General features: G+C 58.0%; 4 protein-coding genes across 4 annotated transcripts; 3 read left to right on the top strand and 1 right to left on the bottom strand.

Moving 5' to 3' along the window:
• Nucleotides 1–2,381: 2,381 nt before the first annotated feature.
• GLRG_08700 (uncharacterized protein) lies at nucleotides 2,382–2,684 on the top strand (the record flags this gene model as incomplete). Its single annotated transcript, XM_008099250.1, has 1 exon — nucleotides 2,382–2,684. The coding sequence occupies one exon, from the start codon at nucleotides 2,382–2,384 to the stop codon at nucleotides 2,682–2,684; it is 303 nt and encodes a 100-aa protein (XP_008097441.1).
• Nucleotides 2,685–2,910: 226 nt separating this feature from the next.
• On the bottom strand, nucleotides 2,911–4,462 carry GLRG_08701 (CUE domain-containing protein; the record flags this gene model as incomplete). The annotated part of the gene is made up of 4 exons (XM_008099251.1): nucleotides 2,911–3,341; nucleotides 3,408–3,947; nucleotides 4,001–4,358; nucleotides 4,442–4,462. The coding sequence occupies 4 exons, from the start codon at nucleotides 4,460–4,462 to the stop codon at nucleotides 2,911–2,913; spliced, it is 1,350 nt and encodes a 449-aa protein (XP_008097442.1).
• Nucleotides 4,463–5,156: 694 nt separating this feature from the next.
• Nucleotides 5,157–7,268, top strand: GLRG_08702 (helicase associated domain-containing protein; the record flags this gene model as incomplete). Its single annotated transcript, XM_008099252.1, has 1 exon — nucleotides 5,157–7,268. One exon carries the CDS (start codon nucleotides 5,157–5,159, stop codon nucleotides 7,266–7,268), a length of 2,112 nt encoding a protein of 703 aa, XP_008097443.1.
• Nucleotides 7,269–12,040: 4,772 nt separating this feature from the next.
• GLRG_08703 (uncharacterized protein) lies at nucleotides 12,041–14,421 on the top strand (the record flags this gene model as incomplete). Its single annotated transcript, XM_008099253.1, has 3 exons — nucleotides 12,041–12,261; nucleotides 12,311–14,125; nucleotides 14,178–14,421. The coding sequence occupies 3 exons, from the start codon at nucleotides 12,041–12,043 to the stop codon at nucleotides 14,419–14,421; spliced, it is 2,280 nt and encodes a 759-aa protein (XP_008097444.1).
• Between the last annotated feature and the right edge of the window lie 2,774 nt (nucleotides 14,422–17,195).

Raw genomic sequence — 17,195 nt, forward strand, 5'->3', positions numbered from 1 at the left:
AAGCCGGCCGCTTGGCCGGCATAGCCATCAAGTACTTGGCGCTCTGGACTCGGACCAGACATGGGCAAACAATGAACCCCCCTGGAGCGGTATCCATAGAGAGACCAGTATACAGCGGGCAGAATGGGTTATAGGTGGGGGGTAGGGTGAAGCTATCCCGGATGTGCCTCGGTGCCGACCAGGGTCTGGCAATGGAGAGGGGGTTCGTAGCCCATCCTGCTCTCGTGGCATGGGCATGAGCGGGTGCAGCACGTAGTCAAGAGGAATCGAGAGAAGCGGCTACGTGGGGGTAGGGGGGACGATGAATGGACGGGCATACTTGCTCGCAGTGGATGGCATTATACCATGTAAGCGCGCCAGTTGATTTTGAGTAGCGTCGGCCAGTTGGTGTATATGGAACTGACTCCGAGGAAGCAGGGCATCATCTGGTCCGAACCCGACCCAGCCACGGGCCAGGCCGGGGAGGAGGTTCAGACAAGTCAAAGAACAATACAAGGTTGGCAACCTGGCCCGGCATTGTCCGGAGTGTTGGTTCTGTTTCCTCCCTCCCTTGACCGGGAGAGGAGACAAGCGAAGGATGTTGATGGAAATGACAGGTGTTGTGCATGAGAAGGGCGAGCTCGGGATCCAAGAGGGAGAAAGACGGGAAGCGCAAGGCAACGCAAAGCATGCAATACACCAGCAACCACCAGAAGGCTGGAACGAATCGGAGTAGGTCACGAGAGGTACTAGAGGAACGGTCATGCTTACCGTAGAGAAAAGCAGGCAGGTTCAAGCGAAGATTGACGTCGCTTTTAACATGCTGGACCCGGATAGCCGGCTTGCTATGTATTGGGGGGGTTGATGCCAATGAATCGAGTTGGGGTGCGTGTCGTTGTGTGCAGAGAGTGAGGGAGCGAGATGGATGTGTATATGGGAGATGCAGATTGACGTTGAACAAGGTACGCCAAGACCAGACAGACCGAGGTCGGGCAAGGATGAAGAAGGTTTTCTGCTAACCTTGTATTGTGGTCGATGATTTGCGGCAAAGGGAGAAGAACAATGACAACGGCCCCAGGTCTGAGGCAGAAGCAGAGTGAGTGTGTGGGATGAACCGAGACCCAAGTCCGAGTGTGTGACAGAGAGATCAGATCTGGACGGGCCTGCGGGCAGTCAAACAAACACTGAATAGAGGTTGTGAAATGCAAACGAACGGCAGCAACCTGGGGGGCCAACCACTGCATCAGTCTGTCCAATGGGAGGGTCCCATGACGGCCAGTGGATCTACCTGCCGTCTGTCGTGGGTGAAGCTGCGCAGGTGCGGGGTACCTTTTTTTCCTGTCAGGCTGTCACCCTTGCGCCAACAAGCTGGAAAGTTTCCCAATGGAAACGTCAGTCAACGTCCTCATCTGTGTTCCGCCGCATCTACACATACACTAGGTACATCGAACACTACACACACAGGTGCGTCTATAACACCAGAGAGGTTGACCACGTGCGCGTCCTTTGCACGACCTTTCTCCGCGGCCCCCCCCCTTTCCTACCCGGCATCTTGCGTACCCAAATATCTTCTTCAGGCAAACGCATCGTCTCGAGACCAGCTTTGTTTTCACGAATGCAGGCGTCACCTGGCAGGGTATCTCTGCATGCACGTTGCCCATGGCCGCCCGTGGTATTTCGACCGACCACATGTACCTCTCGCAGCAGCAACAGGGCGCATGTACTTTAGCCTCAAGGAATACCCGTGGAACCCCTCTTACTAGGGTCTCAGACGCTACCACCTCCCAACCCAAGTCTTCAGATGGCTGGCCAATAACGGTTCGCAAACGAACCACGTTTTTCCCCCCCCCCTTCGTGGCATGCCAAGTACGAGGCTGAACTGAGCAGCCAAAAAGTGGAGATTCAAAAGACGCGCGCATCCCACGCAAGACCCAACATCTTCCGGCATCATTAGTCTATGACTTGCGCCGCTCTTTTTCTCGGGATCCAGATATCTATCTAGTCTGCAAGCTACGCGGGGACAGGTTGAAGAAGACCCGCCTTTCCACCCTTCGCTTGTCGTCTCTATTGCAATTCTCTCTCCCGGAAACACGAAGATCTTGCATCCGTTCACTGACTTGATTATACTTTGGAACGTTGCTGGGCTCGGCGAAGCACCGAACGGCATAACATGCCACCGAGCTCACAGAGATGCCGTCCCATTGGGCAGATATGTATGGGAGGGAAAGATTAGCCACTATTCAGCGACTCTGGCCGACTACGTAAACCGTCTCGGGCAGGAATGACCATACGTTAGCCAGCTACCTTACTTTGACTGAAATCCCATCAACCCACCCCCCAAATAAGCAACCTTGAGACGTTCAACACCCACCTTGCAAGACTTCATGACTGAACTTGCAGAAATGGCTGGCCCAGCTTCAATGTCCAGCGCCAACGCGGAATCAGCCAGGAGAAGTGAGCAGAAGAAAAGAAGAGAAAAAGATCTCCGTCCAACTACCCCTACTCAAAAGGCTGAGGCCCAAATGACATCCGCGCGCCTTGTCGGTATCACGCACGACTCGGAGCCGGAGCCTTGGCAAACCGTATCTGCTGATATCAAGACGCTTCCTGACGCCGCAGTCATCTACACCCGCCATCACGGCTTCTTCACTGTGCCACCGCCTCGCGTCATCCGAAACATCAACCAGCGTCACAGTACCAGCTAGAGGCAAGGAAGAAAAATAATCCATCTGGATGTCTTGACTACGCTTCCTGTCAAATGAATAGGGGAATCACGAAATCCCAGACCTCCCCATGCCCTCCCGAGACACCGTCTTGCCAGGCTCGCGCCAAGGGGGAGGGGGGAAGGGAAGGGGCGTTGGATATCTGAAATGAAAGTATCGTTGCAACACAAAGCCATAGTTTCCTCCCGGTCACGACAACATCCATCGCTCAGTTCTTCTTGGCAGCGGCATCCGCCGGCTCGCCGCCCTTGGACTCGACTAGGCTATCAGCCATGGCCTCGGCGGCGGCTTTCTTCAACCTCTCGCTGTCCTCCGAGGTGACGTCCTTGGCATCCTTGCTGGAGGCCGCCTTCTCCTTGGCCTCCCTCTCGTCCTCGCTGTCGCCCAGGCTAAAGGGGTCGTTGTCGCTGATGGGGTTCGGGTCGACGGTCGATAGGGGTTGCCACTTGCTAGACTTGGCCTTGGATCCGGACAAGTCTTCGGCGGAGCGCCGGGGCGACGAGCCGTACACGTCAATCTCCTCGGTGCCTTCCCGGAAGGCGACCTTGCGGCCGTCATGGGGCTTGGGCGACTTTGAGGGCGGAGGGGGCTTGTAGAGGTCCGGATTGGACAAGGGTCTGCTGTTGTCGCGGAGGGGGGCTGGTTTTGTTGTTAGCACGTGGTTCGCACTGGTGAAAAGAGGGCTCGCCCGAGGGACGGACGTACTTCCGTCAGCGGCGAACTTCATACCCGCAAAATCATCGCTCAGAACCTGGGGGTCCGCGTCGTATCTCTCGTAGTCCCCGCTCCGTCGGCTCGACTCCCCGGGCCGTCGAGCGCCGTACTGGCCCTGGGCCTGGCCGGGTCGTTGGCCAGTCTCGTCCTCCTCGCCAAACTCTTCGTCGAATCTTTTCTTCATCGTCGTGATCCAGCTGTTGACCTTGCCCTGCGTCTCGATGAACCCCTTCCTGAGCTTCTCCTGGATCACCGGCAATTCATCCTCGAAGAAGTTAGACTCGCGGCTCTCGGCGTTTGGTCGGGGCTCGAGGCCGGTCTGCTGGCGCTGCACGCGGCCGCCGGGGCTCCTGTTGGAGGTCCTGGCCTCGTAGCTGCCAAAATTATCGAAATGCTCCGCCAGCTGGCGCGCGTACAGCTCGTCTGCCTCGAGCTGGGACAGCTGGGGACCGCCGCCCTGGGGGCGCGGGGGCTGCGGAGGGGGCTGCTCGTCGGCCGTCTCGTTCTGGGCCGCATCGGGGTCGGTCATTTCTAGCATACCTACGTCAGTATAGAGCTTGCACCGCTATGGTCACGCGACGTACCCAAGAGGGCGTTGAAGGCCGGGTCGATCTTGCCGCCGCTGGCTCTCAGGACCGCCTTGATGACGGAAATGTCGATGCTGGGGAACGCCTCCTTCAGGATGTCCTCGGTCTTCTGCGTCTCGGTGGAGGGTCGAGGGGGCTTCGGTGGGGGCGCCTCGGCCGCGGTTGTCGAGGACGCCATGGTGGACGAGGTGGTCGTGTTGGTCGTGTTGGTCGTGTTGGTCGTGTTGGTCGTGTTGGTAGTGGTGTTCTGGTTGGGAGCCTCGGCGCCAAGCACACCTGTTTCTTGCACGTCTTCGTCGTCAGATAGATCCAGGGGGCGGACTGTGGTGGGAGACTCGGGCGCGCTGGTCTTGCTCTGGAAAGTCACGAAAGAGGCGAAGTGTCAGTTAGGGGGAAATGGCATAAAGTCTGGGTGTTTCGGGACGGGAACATGCGTACTGTTTCGTTTGGGGCAGACATGGCTACTACCGTCTTTGATTTATCGCCTTGGCGGTCAATCTGTTGGGAAGGCGTATTGGAAAACGAAGTCACCAGGAAATGGAAGAGGAGTTTCTGGTCCCTTTTCCCTCAAGGATAGGTAATTTGCCGGCTTCGCGAGATTGTTTTGTGCAAGGACGATGGTACACGCGCGCCCGGACGGAGGGGTTAGAGAGCTGGCGAGATGATGGTACCTAAAGTGGGCTGCGAAGCTGATGACGCCGCACCTCCTTTGGGGGAGCACCAGCCGAGCTTAACCTTCCTAAGCCACAACCCCAGTCGCCACAGGCGGCGTCAGATGGCAGACGACGAGGTCCCTGCATAGGCAGAGAAAGAGTGGGGCGAGTGGTGTCTGGGGAGTTGCAGCTGTCGCAGGCTGCTGGCAGCTGTCGGCAAGTGGTCCCAGTTTGCAACTTAAGGACGTCAGGAACAAGTGAGGCCGATGAAGCCACCAGTGAGGCCAATTTGGAGGCCAAATATCCATCTATATCACGAGTGGCGGGTGATGTTGAGATATAATGCATGACATTCCTGGCTGAGGAGGTTCGAAAAGGTACCACGTAGTCTTTGATCAAAACATCGGGTCCTGTTTGTGAACCGAGGTAGATTCGCCGTTGAAACATTTACATATATTTAACTGACACTCAACGCTCTCCAGTAGCCAAAGACAGCAGCCATGGCCGACTTCGATCTTAATTCCGCCTTTATTCCGGCGCTGCACAAGCCCGCAGCTCTCCTTCCCATCGCAAAGCATCGTGAGGCCCTGCTGTACCTCATCGAGACCAAACAGGTCACCATCGTCGTGGGCCACACGGGCTCCGGCAAGACGACGCAGATCCCGCAGTTCCTCGAGGCGGCGGGGTGGTGCTCCGACGGCAAGATCATCGGCGTCACGCAGCCGCGCCGCGTGGCGGCCACGACCGTCGCCCTCCGCGTCGCCGAGGAGGTCGGTTGCGAGATCGGCAAGGAGGTCGGCTACGCCATCCGCTTCGAGGACCTCACTTCGGCCCAGACGCGCATCAAGTTCATGACCGACGGTCTGCTCATCAGAGAGGCCCTCGTCGACCCCCTGCTGACACGCTACTCCGTCATCATGGTCGACGAGGCTCACGAGCGTTCCATCAGCACTGACATCCTCCTGGGCCTGCTCAAGAAGATCCAGAAGAAGCGACCCGACCTGCGCATCATCATCAGCAGCGCGACGCTGCAGGCCGAGGAGTTTTTGCGCTTCTTCACAACGAACCCTGGGGACGAGGAGAAAAAACCGGCGGCAGTGCCGGACGACGGGGATGGCAACAAGACCGGCACAGACAATGAAAAGGGCGCAATCATCAGCTTGGAAGGGAGGACGTTCCCCGTCGACACGCTGTATCTAAAGTCGCCCACAGAGGACTATGTCGAAAAAGCCATCTCGACCGTCTTCGACATCCACGCGCAGGAAGCAGAGGGCGACATCCTCGTCTTTCTCACCGGCCGCGAGGAGATTGACTACGCCATCCAGGCCGTCGCCGATCGCCTCCTGGACACCAAACAGCCGCAGGGCCAGAACACACTGCAGGCTCTGCCCCTCTACGCGGGCCTGTCGACGGAGCAGCAGATGTACGTCTTCGACAAGCCCCCCGAGGGCACGAGGAAGGTCGTCTTCGCGACCAACATTGCCGAGGCCTCCATCACAATCGACGGCATCGTCTACGTCGTCGACTGCGGCTTCGCCAAGCTGCGGGCCTACAACCCGCGGACAGGCATCGAATCACTCACCTCGACCGCCATCTCCAAGGCGTCGGCATCCCAGCGCGCTGGGCGGGCGGGACGGACGCGGCCGGGCAAGTGCTTCCGGCTCTACACCGAGGACGCGTACCTCGAGCTGCCCGAGGTCAACGTGCCCGAGATCCAGCGCTCCAACCTGGCGCCCTTTATCCTGCAGCTCAAGGCGCTAGGCATCGACAATGTGCTGCGCTTCAACTTCCTCAGCCCTCCGCCGTCGGAGCTCATGGCCAAGGCCCTGGAGCTGCTCTACTCGCTGGGTGCCCTCGATGAGTACGCGAAGCTGACGAGGCCGCTGGGCTACCGCATGGCGGAGCTGGCAGTCGAGCCGATGATGAGCAAGACGCTGCTGAGCGCGCCGTCGTTCGGGTGCCTGAGCGAGGTGCTCACCATCGCGGCCATGACGAGCGCCGGCGGGAACAACGTCTGGTTCCACCACGACGGCGAGCGGAAGCAGATGGAGACGTCGCGGCGCAAGTTCGCCGCCGAGGAGGGCGACCACCTGACGCTCCTCAACGTCTACCACGCCTTCGTCACCAAGGGTCGGAAGGAGTCCAAGTTTTGCCGGGAGCACAATCTCAACTTCAAGACCATGACACGCGCCGTCAGCATACGCGCACAGCTGAAGAGGTACCTCGAACGGTTCGGCGTCGCCGTCGACGAGTCGCTCGGCCCGGGCCCGGGTCCGGCGGACCAGCGGCGGCAGGACAACGCGACAAAGGCGGAGCAGATCCGGAGATGCCTCACGAGCGGCTACTTCGCCCACGCGGCCCAGATGCAGCCGGACGGCACGTTCCGCAATGTCTCGGGCGAGACGACGCTCCACGCGCACCCGAGCTCGCTCATGTTCAACCGCAAGGCCGACTGGGTCATCTTTCACGAGGTCATGGAGACGGGCACAAAAATCTTTATACGGGACATCACCAAAATTGAAAAGAACTGGCTGGTCGAGTACGCTCCCGAGTTTTACCAGCTCGTAGACAGCTCGGCAAGAGCACGCGAGGCTGAAGTTGGAACGATGTGAGAGATCAATAATAGGAGAAGTCGGAGGAGGGTGCTGGCTATGAGGGGGCCTTGTCCGGCCTGGCATGAGATGAGACGAGATGAGGCGAGAGGAGATTAGCCTGCGTGTGTGGGGGGGGATTGGATGAAGCTCGGCAGTACCGGTATGGAGTATCGAAGAACCGAGTGTTTCCCCGTGTTTTGGCAGCAAAAGGTCGGGCCTTGGAGGCTGTGAGCCTCGCCTGGAGAGGCTGTGGCCGCCGCAGGGCACACGGCCACATCTCGCGGCGGATAAAGTGATTTTATGACAGGACACGGCCGAACCGCAGCTACGTTGTCTGCTTCAAGGAGGCACACCGAGTGCAGCCGACGACCGTCGGATATTGACTGAGGTTTCCTTCACGCCGCATGGTGGCGTTGAAGGCCAAAGGGTCCGAAAATGACCTGTTAGCGGCAGCTCTCCTCAGTGGGGGGAGGACATGTACTATGTAAGGGGGCGGCGGTATGTAGACAGCACAGGTTTATGACAAGTATTCGTTTTCATAAGACATAGTAGTACGGATACTCAAGATCTTGTGGGATTTTCAACACCTGATTGGTGACAATGCCAGCGGGCCGGGACTGGGGCTGGCCAAGGCGACTTGGCCAATGACAAGCTTTGGAGGCTGCATAGAGATTAGCTTGAATTGTTCGAGGGGCGATGCCAGCAGCGGGTTGGTGCTTTGGACTGGCCGGCCAAGGAAAACAAAAAGCAATGGGATTGAGTGTTTGATCTGGCCCAACGTCGAGCTGTCTTTTGCTTCCTGGTATGAAGCAAGGGACGACAGCGGATCGAGTAGCCTCTTTGTTCCTGGCTCTCGGCTAAGTGACGTTTCGCTGTCTCGTGGCCTATGAGACGAGACATGTATATGCTTGTTTCTCCGGGAATGAGCAGGTATTGGTACAGGCAGGAGGAATGCTTCTGTCTTTTCGAGCAGAGGAGGCGGCGACTTTGGGAACGTGGATGGAACCAGAGATTGGCTTCCTTGACGGCTCGCCCTCTCTCTTTGTGTCCCTTGCTTATCTCGACGTCATGGCCAGCGACAAGTCCGAATAGGATCTTTCCCGGGCGAAAAAACCGGATAGAAAGACCAAATCGCCAGCTGGCCATGGCAGAAACCTAGCCGATTGAACGCACAGCAATGCAGCGCAATGACATGCGACTCGGAACCCCCGCTGTTGTTCCCGGCGGGAAAGAATACCAGATTTCGGATGAGTGCCGCATCTGTATCTCTGGCTAGCGGGCCCTTAACCCGGTGCTCCGTCATCGTTGCATGGATACCCCATTAAAGGGGGTGACAGAGCACGATATGAAGCCAGGAGGTCCCAGGTAGAAGGCAGAAGAAACCTTTTGTTTCCCTGCTTCGTGCTGATTCGAACGGAACTGTATACCTTGTTTAGGTGAGCAATCCTCGGAGGAGGAGGAGGAGGAGACGAGCTGCCGGGTCTGCCCACCCTTACCCAGGGCCGAAATGAGGGTTCGAGATGCCGTGCTGGTGGTAGGTATTGTTGTTGTTGTTGTTGTTGTTGTTGTTGTCGTCGTGATCGTCGTTGTTGTGGTCCCTCACTCGCTGTGCTCACTGTCGTTGCATGTATATGCCGCTTCTGCAGAGATGGGTGCCGTGCGCAGGGTTTGTGATCAAAGGGCCTCGGAAGCAGCATGCGCAAATTACTGACGAGGCGCGATGCACACACACACACACACACACACCCACACCCACACACAGTCTTTTAGGGCTCCGAATCTCGAGAGTGGTAAAGCCCGCGTAACGGTACCTCTAGCGGAGTGGACGCCTTGTCTCAGAAACATGTTGGCTGAAATAAACAAGCTGTGATGGGTGGCTGACACGGTAAGGGAATCGAGGCATAAACTGTCGTGCATCGTGAATACGGCGGCGGGGAGCGTGGTGGAGACGGCAGCTCAGCCACTTCGATGAGGGTTATCAGGGGGACATCCGAGTTGTGCATCCGCGAGTGGCTGCTTGGGACAAGCTCGTTCCAGGGCACAGAGATGTCGTCGACGGCACTCCCCCCTCCGAGTAGATTCCAGGTTGCAGGTTCCAGGGAAAAGATGCCGACCCGGCTCCAGGGCCGACCTCAATCTCGGTAGAGACTCGGTTGGGTTTGGGCATGGTCAGCAGGCGAGAGGGCCCGGCCTCGACCGTCGGAGAAATGGCCCAAGGAGGCTCCTGGGTAGATTGGCTTGTGCTCCGATGCTCAATGCACAATAACAAGCATTGTGGATTCATAGCGACCGATGCGAAGCTGCAATGAGCGGGTGCTTGCGCGGGTCTGAGACCAGCCCCCTCGACCAGAAACAGCGTGCGAGGATCTAGAAACCACTGAAGGCACTAGTGTAGGTTGACGGGCAGATTAGCGCTGGGTGAGATGTGGTACGGTGTGTGGTTGGGTGCGGTTTGCGCGTGAGGAAGCGCTGGGCGTGTCTGCGCTTGTCTTGTACCTATCTCATCCTCCCAAGGCCAAGCAAGATAGGGATGCTCACAGTGTGAAGTGACGAGTGGGGTAGGTTTTATGGCATCAGCGCAGGGCAAATAGGTAGGAGGAGTATCCGTAAATGTCGAGCGAGCAGGAGCGATGAAGCCTTGCACGGTGTGATTTGGCTCTGCTGACTGGCATCGTTGACCGTCGCGTTCGTCCAATGGTGCAGTCTGATGAACCATCCCCACTCCCCCCTCAGTCAGAGAGGGGCGCGTTCCTGCAGTAAATCCTCGCGCTAGACGGGGAGGGCCCTTGTATGACCATGCGCTTGTATCGATTTTAGTGCAACGATCTTGGGGTGGCACAAGCGGCGTACGCCGGCCAGCGGTCGTGCGTTCCTGTCTGGCGGCCACGACGAGAGGAAAGAGTGTACCCTACATAGGTAGAATGAATGAATGAATGAATGAATGAATGAATGAATGAATGAATGAATGGATGAATGAATGAATCGGGAGATAGTACCGAATCCACCGATGATGTCGGCGGTTGTATTCTTAGTTAAGATGAGGGCAACACGTTGGTTGGTAGCCGGGACCGATGGGCGGTACTGGAAATAACGACGAGACTGAACAAGGTCGGCGAGAGGCTTTTTCATTTTTCTTCTTCTTTTCCCCCTCCCCTCCCTTAGGATGACAGGCCAGGAGAAGAAGGGACAGCCATACCATGTATACCTGTATTCCGTAAAGATGGGCCAAAAGAGGAGCAGAGGTCGAATCAGTCGTGCTGTGCGCAGTGAGTAAGTGCATGGACCAGGGGGAAAAAGGTCGCGCCTGCCCCCGGCTCATTTGAGGAAATTGCTTTTTATTCGCCCGTTTCCACAATACAACGGTCCCTCTCCATCCTCGGTCCGCCCACTGCCATCCTACCTAGTGTAGACTTGACAGGCCCCAGCCAGGGTCACCTACACCCCCTTTTCCCTCTCCTTCATCTGGGTCTGGCTCTCCCACACCCCCCAATCTTCTTCTTCTCTGCTATTGAACCCGCTCTGGCCCAATGTTTTTGCAGCAGCTTTCGTGTCTGGCGGTAGGATGACCCGGTGGGGATGATGGCCCACGATGGCCATAGCTGGTGGCAGCCAGAGCCAGAGCGAGAACCAGAACCAGCATCACACCGTCTGGCAAAGCGGCAGGCCCAGGTCCAGGTCCAGGTCCAGGTCCAGGGCCAGGTCCAGGGCCCATGTCAAGGCCCCCCCCTCCCTCTCTATCTATCTATTCTTCTTCTCCTGTCTTCGGTCCAGGGTGTGATGGAGCAAGGAGCCTAGGAGCAGCACAATGTTGCCAATATCGGCACCATATGATGGCACCTTGTTGCACAACACCAACCTTACCTTACCTACCTAGGTAAACTACCTAGGTACGGATACCATACATACGGAATACATACCTGCCTATACTCCGTATACCTACACATATACATACATACGTGCATGGCTATATTACCTATGTAGGTAGTTTATCTGGTAGGGGTGCAAGGTCAAGGCTAGGAGTCGCCCGCACCGTCCCATTGGCCCGATGTTGCTCAATCTCCTCCTCCCCGTCCCCTCGTTGGCTCGTCTCGCTTCGCTTCGTTCTACCTTGCAGCCTGCCGCTGGCCGCGCTGGTCTTGTGCTCCGTCTCGTCTCTTCTCGCTCCCGCTCTTGCATCTCTACCTCTCGTCTCTCTTTTGCTTCCCGTCACCCCCAAAAGGGACTTACTCTCGTTCTTCTTTCCCTCCCGTCCCTCCTCCTACCCCATCGTCGGTCGTTACTCTGATCTTCCATCGGCCAGTGACATCCCCCGACTTTCCACAATCCAAACAACCATTCATTGCCTGCCAGCAGGCTCGTCACTCCTTTCTTTCTCAACCACACCGCCTTGGATTGTGTGAATGGGATCCACGGAAGCTAATCCGCTGTCAAACTCCAAAGTCGTTCTTTACCAGCAACCCAATACCAACAAGCCCCGCCGACTGAATATCCTCGGCCCCCCGTCATTCTTTTTTTGCCCCCCTCTCCAGCATACTGTTCAGCCGTCCCAGACAGGTTTGCTTCTCGCCCGATTCGATTCGCCAATTTTCTCCCACGATACCGCCCTCTCGAAACCCGTCGTCGCCTTCAGAGACGAGCTCCCGCGTGGCTATGGTGGTTTAGCGTAATATCAATCAGCGAAGGAAGGAGAAACATCTCGAGTCCAACCGTCGACCTTCCCCCTGGAGAGAATACCGACTGTTGCGCGAGAGCCTTGCCAAGACGTATCCCGCCGTTGATAGGAATTCCCGATGGCCTCGGCATCTTTTAGCGCCAATGGCTACGTTATGGGCTCCCGGATTCCCATCCGGGACGTCAACCCCATCAACATGACGCCCACACCAGCCTCGCCCATTCGAATCGCCTCCCGCATCATCGGCGCGAGAGATGAGCAGTGTACCGGCTCGGCAACCCTATGCGAGAAGCCGGTCGACCCCGCCAGTCTGACCCTGCCCATCACCCTCGGAGTCACGTAGGTCTACGAAACGATGCTGGACGCGATTGTGGGCTGACGGTTATAGGATCCCCATTGTGGGCGCGCTTTTTCTCTTGTACTACTTCCACCGCAGGAACATGAGGAGACAGGCACAGGAGGATGCCACCGACCCTAACCGGGGACTGGACTTCGGATTGGGCGACGCCCCCATCGACAAGGGCGGCAAGAAGCGCAAGAGCCTCATGTTTCGCGAGAAGGGCATGGGCATCGAGACCAACAAGCAGCGCCAGCTGTCCATGGATATGAACCTGTCCAGCCCCTACCTCCTCCCGCCCGGTCTCCAGAGCTCACGCGAGTCCCTGAACTCGCTCGCGAGAACCCTCCACAACGAGGCGGACCCCTACCGCCCCGTGTATGCCAGCAGCGATGCCGGCTCCATCTACACCAAGACCACCAGCCGGCGGGGCTCCAGCATGACCGGCCGCACCACCATGACGCAGAACACCCTGCCCCCGAGACAGACCTCGCTCCCAAGGCCGCCTCCTGCCACTGCCGATCCTCTCGGCGCTTCCCGGTCGGGATCGCCCAGCCTGCCTCCCACCTCCCCGGCCATCCGGAGCCCGCTCGTTGCCGAGCCCGTCATCCCCCAGATCGAGACCGTGCCGTCGGGAAGCTCGCTTCCCCAAATTCCCGATGTCCCAGAACCCGAACCTGTCGCTCAGAGGGGCCTTCCCGGCAACTCCCGTCCATCTCCCGGTCACCCAACAATTCTAGAAGCTCGGGAGCCTGAAAATACCCCTGCCGACCAGACTAACGCCCCCGTCGGCCTTGGCTTGGATGACCTGAGCTTCCCTGCTACCTCACACCGCCTCTCACCCCCTGCCGGCGGAGCTTTGCCCTCGAGTCCCCGGCCACAAAAGGAGGCTGCCCCTTCCACCCTCCCAGCCATTGTTCCAGAGGAAACGAACGCTCATGACCGTCACGATCAAGACCAGGACTACCAGGACTACCAGGACTTTGACTTTGAAGACAGAGGTCGGTCTCACAGGCGCTCGGTGGACGACGACAACCGCCAATCCCGCGTGCTCGGCGTCCCTGCCCAAGACGGCAAGAGACTCTCCGTCGGCTTCCGTCCTCTGCCCCCTGATGACGTGATGGAGTCGGAGGATCCCGAAGAGCGTGCCAACAGGATCAGATCCTTCTACAAGGAGTACTTCGATCCTGACAACCCCCATGCCGCCCAGGAACCCCCGCCCCCCATGCCTCGCGGCCCTCACCGAGGACCTCAGGGTGGCGCGCAGTACTACGAAGACTACGACCCGGGCTACTCCGGTGGCTCTCCCGGCGGCGACGCCTACTTTGACCCCGAGACCAACTCGTTCGTCATGCCCTACGCGCAGCCCGTCACCCGTCGTGCGATGACACCGCCGCCCAACGGCTCCCGCTTCCGCGGCCCTCCCCCTCCCCGGGGCATGCACGGATCCATGGGTGGTGGCGGCGGCCGCATGGCCAGCCCCGGCCCCGGTGGAAGGCGACCTCCCCCTCGTGTCGGCTCGGGCATGTCCAGCGGGCTCGGCCCTTCTCGCCGGGGCTCTGACATGTCCAGCCAGTACACCCCGCGCCCCGGCTCGTCCGTGTCCAACATGACGAACGGTGGCCGGCCCAAGCCCAAGGGACCCCCCCCTGCCGATCTCACCACGCTGCCCAACCCGTCGAAGCTCAAGGACGACTCCTTCTCCATCCTGAACCCTCTCGACTTCGCGCCCCCGGAGACCTTTGCCGACCGCGCACGTGGTCGTTCCCAGAGCCCGTCTGGAGAGAGACGACCGTACGCCCCCAAGGTTCCGGTCCACTCCCCGTTGGTGAGCAGCTTCGAAGAGATGCCAGCTATGCCCAGCCCGTGAGTTTCACCACGGCCCTCTTGCCTTGGAGGACACGCTAACGATGCACAGACACTTGTTGCGCAAGTCCGGAACCTTCACCGGCCTTGACTTTGCGCCTCCTCGCAAGTTTAAGGACGCGGACACGATGAGCGACGCCGGCAGTATCCGCAGCAACCGTAGCGGCATCTCGGCCGTCCAGCAAGCCGCCATCCGCAGCGGCGCTGGCCGCATCAGCCGCCTGCCGGGCGACACCGTCTTTACGACAACCGCCCTCCAGGACCAGCTGAAGCCGCAGTGGGGCATGCGTCCGTAGATGAGACCGCCGGCAGATTTTTCTAGTTGTTGATATCATTACTTTGATTCCCGCGTATTGATACGGCAGCGCCGAATCTACGGTTCACGACTTTTTGGCATCTTCGCTCGCATAGACATCCTTCCATGTACATGAATCTGCACGGACAAGCACACATAAAAGAGGGACCAGCCCGCCGGCCAGTCTATGGAGGTCTCTTTTCCGGAATTTGCATAACGGTGTTGTTTCTTCTCGCATTTAGTAGCGATGTACCGCTAATGTCTTTTTTTTTTTTATTTTTTATTTTCATTCCGTCGAAACCTCCATTTTCAGAGTTTCGTTGCGTGGAGTATCCGGGTCACGACTCATCAGTTTATTTTTATTGACTTGAACCACACCCGCGCGGTCTTGCCCCCCGCCTAGCTTCGTTCGGGGCCTTTTGCATATAGAAGAGAAAAAGGAGGGACTGGGAACTCTTGTACCATTCGCCGGCCACCAACAGTTATATGATGAATATAACAGAAGTATATTGAGCTGCGAGTTGACATGGTGACCATTGATTGGTGCTAACCACCCTGAGGCGGAGCAGATGGCAAGTATCGCCTGCCATTTGGGATCCCAGGTGTTGTCTGTCGAATCTCACCAGCAAAGTCTACAGGCAGCTAACTATGATGGTTGTCGGCCCAGGCTCGACGGTTCCCACGATACCCCTGTCTCTCATCCCGCCGCGGCAGCAAACTCTAACGGACCCGCATTCACCTCGCTTGTTCCGTCGGGTAAACAGATTTTTCCGCCCCACTGCAACTCGCTCCTTACTCAACAGCAACGCCCAGAGCGGTCGAGATGCCCCAGGGGAGAAGGTCGGTCAGTCCGACGCTCAAGATAGAACTCACAGGTGTCGATGACGGCCGTCCGCGGATGGGCACCTTTCCTCCTCTCCCTCGGGGGGCATTGGACGGAATTTGGGAGCGACCAGTTCGGACACAGCCGCCTCAATCAGAATAGGCGGGCACGGTATCACGGAAGGCCGGAAATGTGTACCCAGTTGTCCGGCGGCCGACGTTGGTGCGGCACGTACCCCGTCGTGTGGCGATCGTCCCGGCCAGCTGGTCGCGGAGTGGGTGTCTCCTTGGTGCAGGGTGGGGGGGAGTGAAGAGGAGAGGTGCTTAGGAAAAAAATAAAAATAGAAAAAAAAATTAAAATTAAAAAAACCTTTGACCGGTTTCCTGCTTAGCAGAATTTGCCCGTGGGCGAGTCAGGTTCGGCATGGTAACGCTGCAGTACACTATGATCTCGTGTCGGAGAAACAAAGCTGCGTTTCCGTCAGGGATCATCACTATGAGGGGAGGACGCGAGGGGCGAACGGCTGCAGACGTCGACAAAGACGCGGTTGGACAACATGACACCGCCCAAAAGACGTTTAAAAACAGAGTTGTTTTTAAATTGGACCTTTTGTTGACCGGCTTGTGTACGGAGCGGGAGTGGTCGCGCTTGGCCGGGCTTGGCCGGGCTGGCAGTCAGCGGCGTTGGCTTAGATTCACGAGCCAATGATGATGGATGGAAGGAGGGCTGGGTGATGGTTTTTGGCGATCTGGGAGGGCACAGCCACGTGTGTGGCGTATGTGGCAAACGGGCGGCCGGCCGGGCGAAGGAGCTCCCGGGCCCCTAGGGCAGACGAGCGGCGTTGAGCTCGTTGAGCTAGCCAAGTGCTATCTCAGAGCCGGTTGAAAAACGGGCTGGGAAGGATCAAAGACCGACCCGGCAAAGACGCAAGTCATGTCCGGGAAGCACACGGTGACGGGATAGTACATCCGCTGGCAGGGGCATTGGCGTCTGTCTGTCTGTACTGTATCTAGTGTAGCTGTCCGCAACTCCATACTGACCTGCCCTGGGCCAACGTTAAGTTTGTGTAGTCTTTCAAGTGCAAGTGCCCGCGCTTCCTCGCCACGCAGCTGCTGCGTACTGACTGCGCGCTGGCTCCAGGAGTCAGAGATGAGCCGGTTTAGACGGGCCGCCGGGTTCCGAGCTTCAACGGATGCAAGTTCAGCAGCTTGGGCTGAGGTGACACGACGTCGAGCCGACTGCCTGGACACGACCCCCCCAAGTGCTGACGCTGCAGCCGTCTGCCGCAATCCGAACACAGGTCACACGAGGAACGATTGTGTTTTGAGGCGGATAGAGGCTTGCGTTTAATGGGTTCTGGGCAGGGTTGAGATGGTGGGATGGATCGAGGACAAAGAATTATTGCCGCCATATTTCCAAGGACAGAGGGGGACTTCGAAGTTTCGTCAATGCTCCAAGGATGTGGAGAGGACGTGAGGGGAACATGACGTTTTGCCAGCCGGGTTGGTTGGTGCTGATCTTTGGCTCAGAGGGCGAGGTGCCAGACTGAAGGTATAGCGAGTGATCCCGCCATTATTTGGCCAGTCCTTTCGTCATATCGGGAGCACCCTTGGCGATGTTGCCCCGTTGCTGTTCCCGGATGCCCAGCTGGGATTGGAGAGTTGAAGAGGATAAACGTCATGTGGGGTATATGTGCCCACAGAGTGAGTGATAATACACGCCGTAGCGAGCGGCACGGAGGCGCAATCCTACGAAGCAGGTTGTCTCTGTAATGGCACATACGTAGCGGTCGAATGTGGTTCTCTGGATAGGGCAACACGTAAAAACAGAGCGCCGGGTTGCAGGTGGGCGGTGGCGTGGCGTGTTTGACGTCGGACACAGGTTCTGCTGCTCGGAGGTCTACACCGCTGCCTCCCGGTGACAGAAGGTTTAGCAACCAGACAGAGTCTGAT

Source organism: Colletotrichum graminicola (genome assembly GCF_000149035.1).
Source record: "Colletotrichum graminicola M1.001 genomic scaffold supercont1.40, whole genome shotgun sequence".
Lineage (NCBI taxonomy): Eukaryota > Fungi > Ascomycota > Sordariomycetes > Glomerellales > Glomerellaceae > Colletotrichum > Colletotrichum graminicola.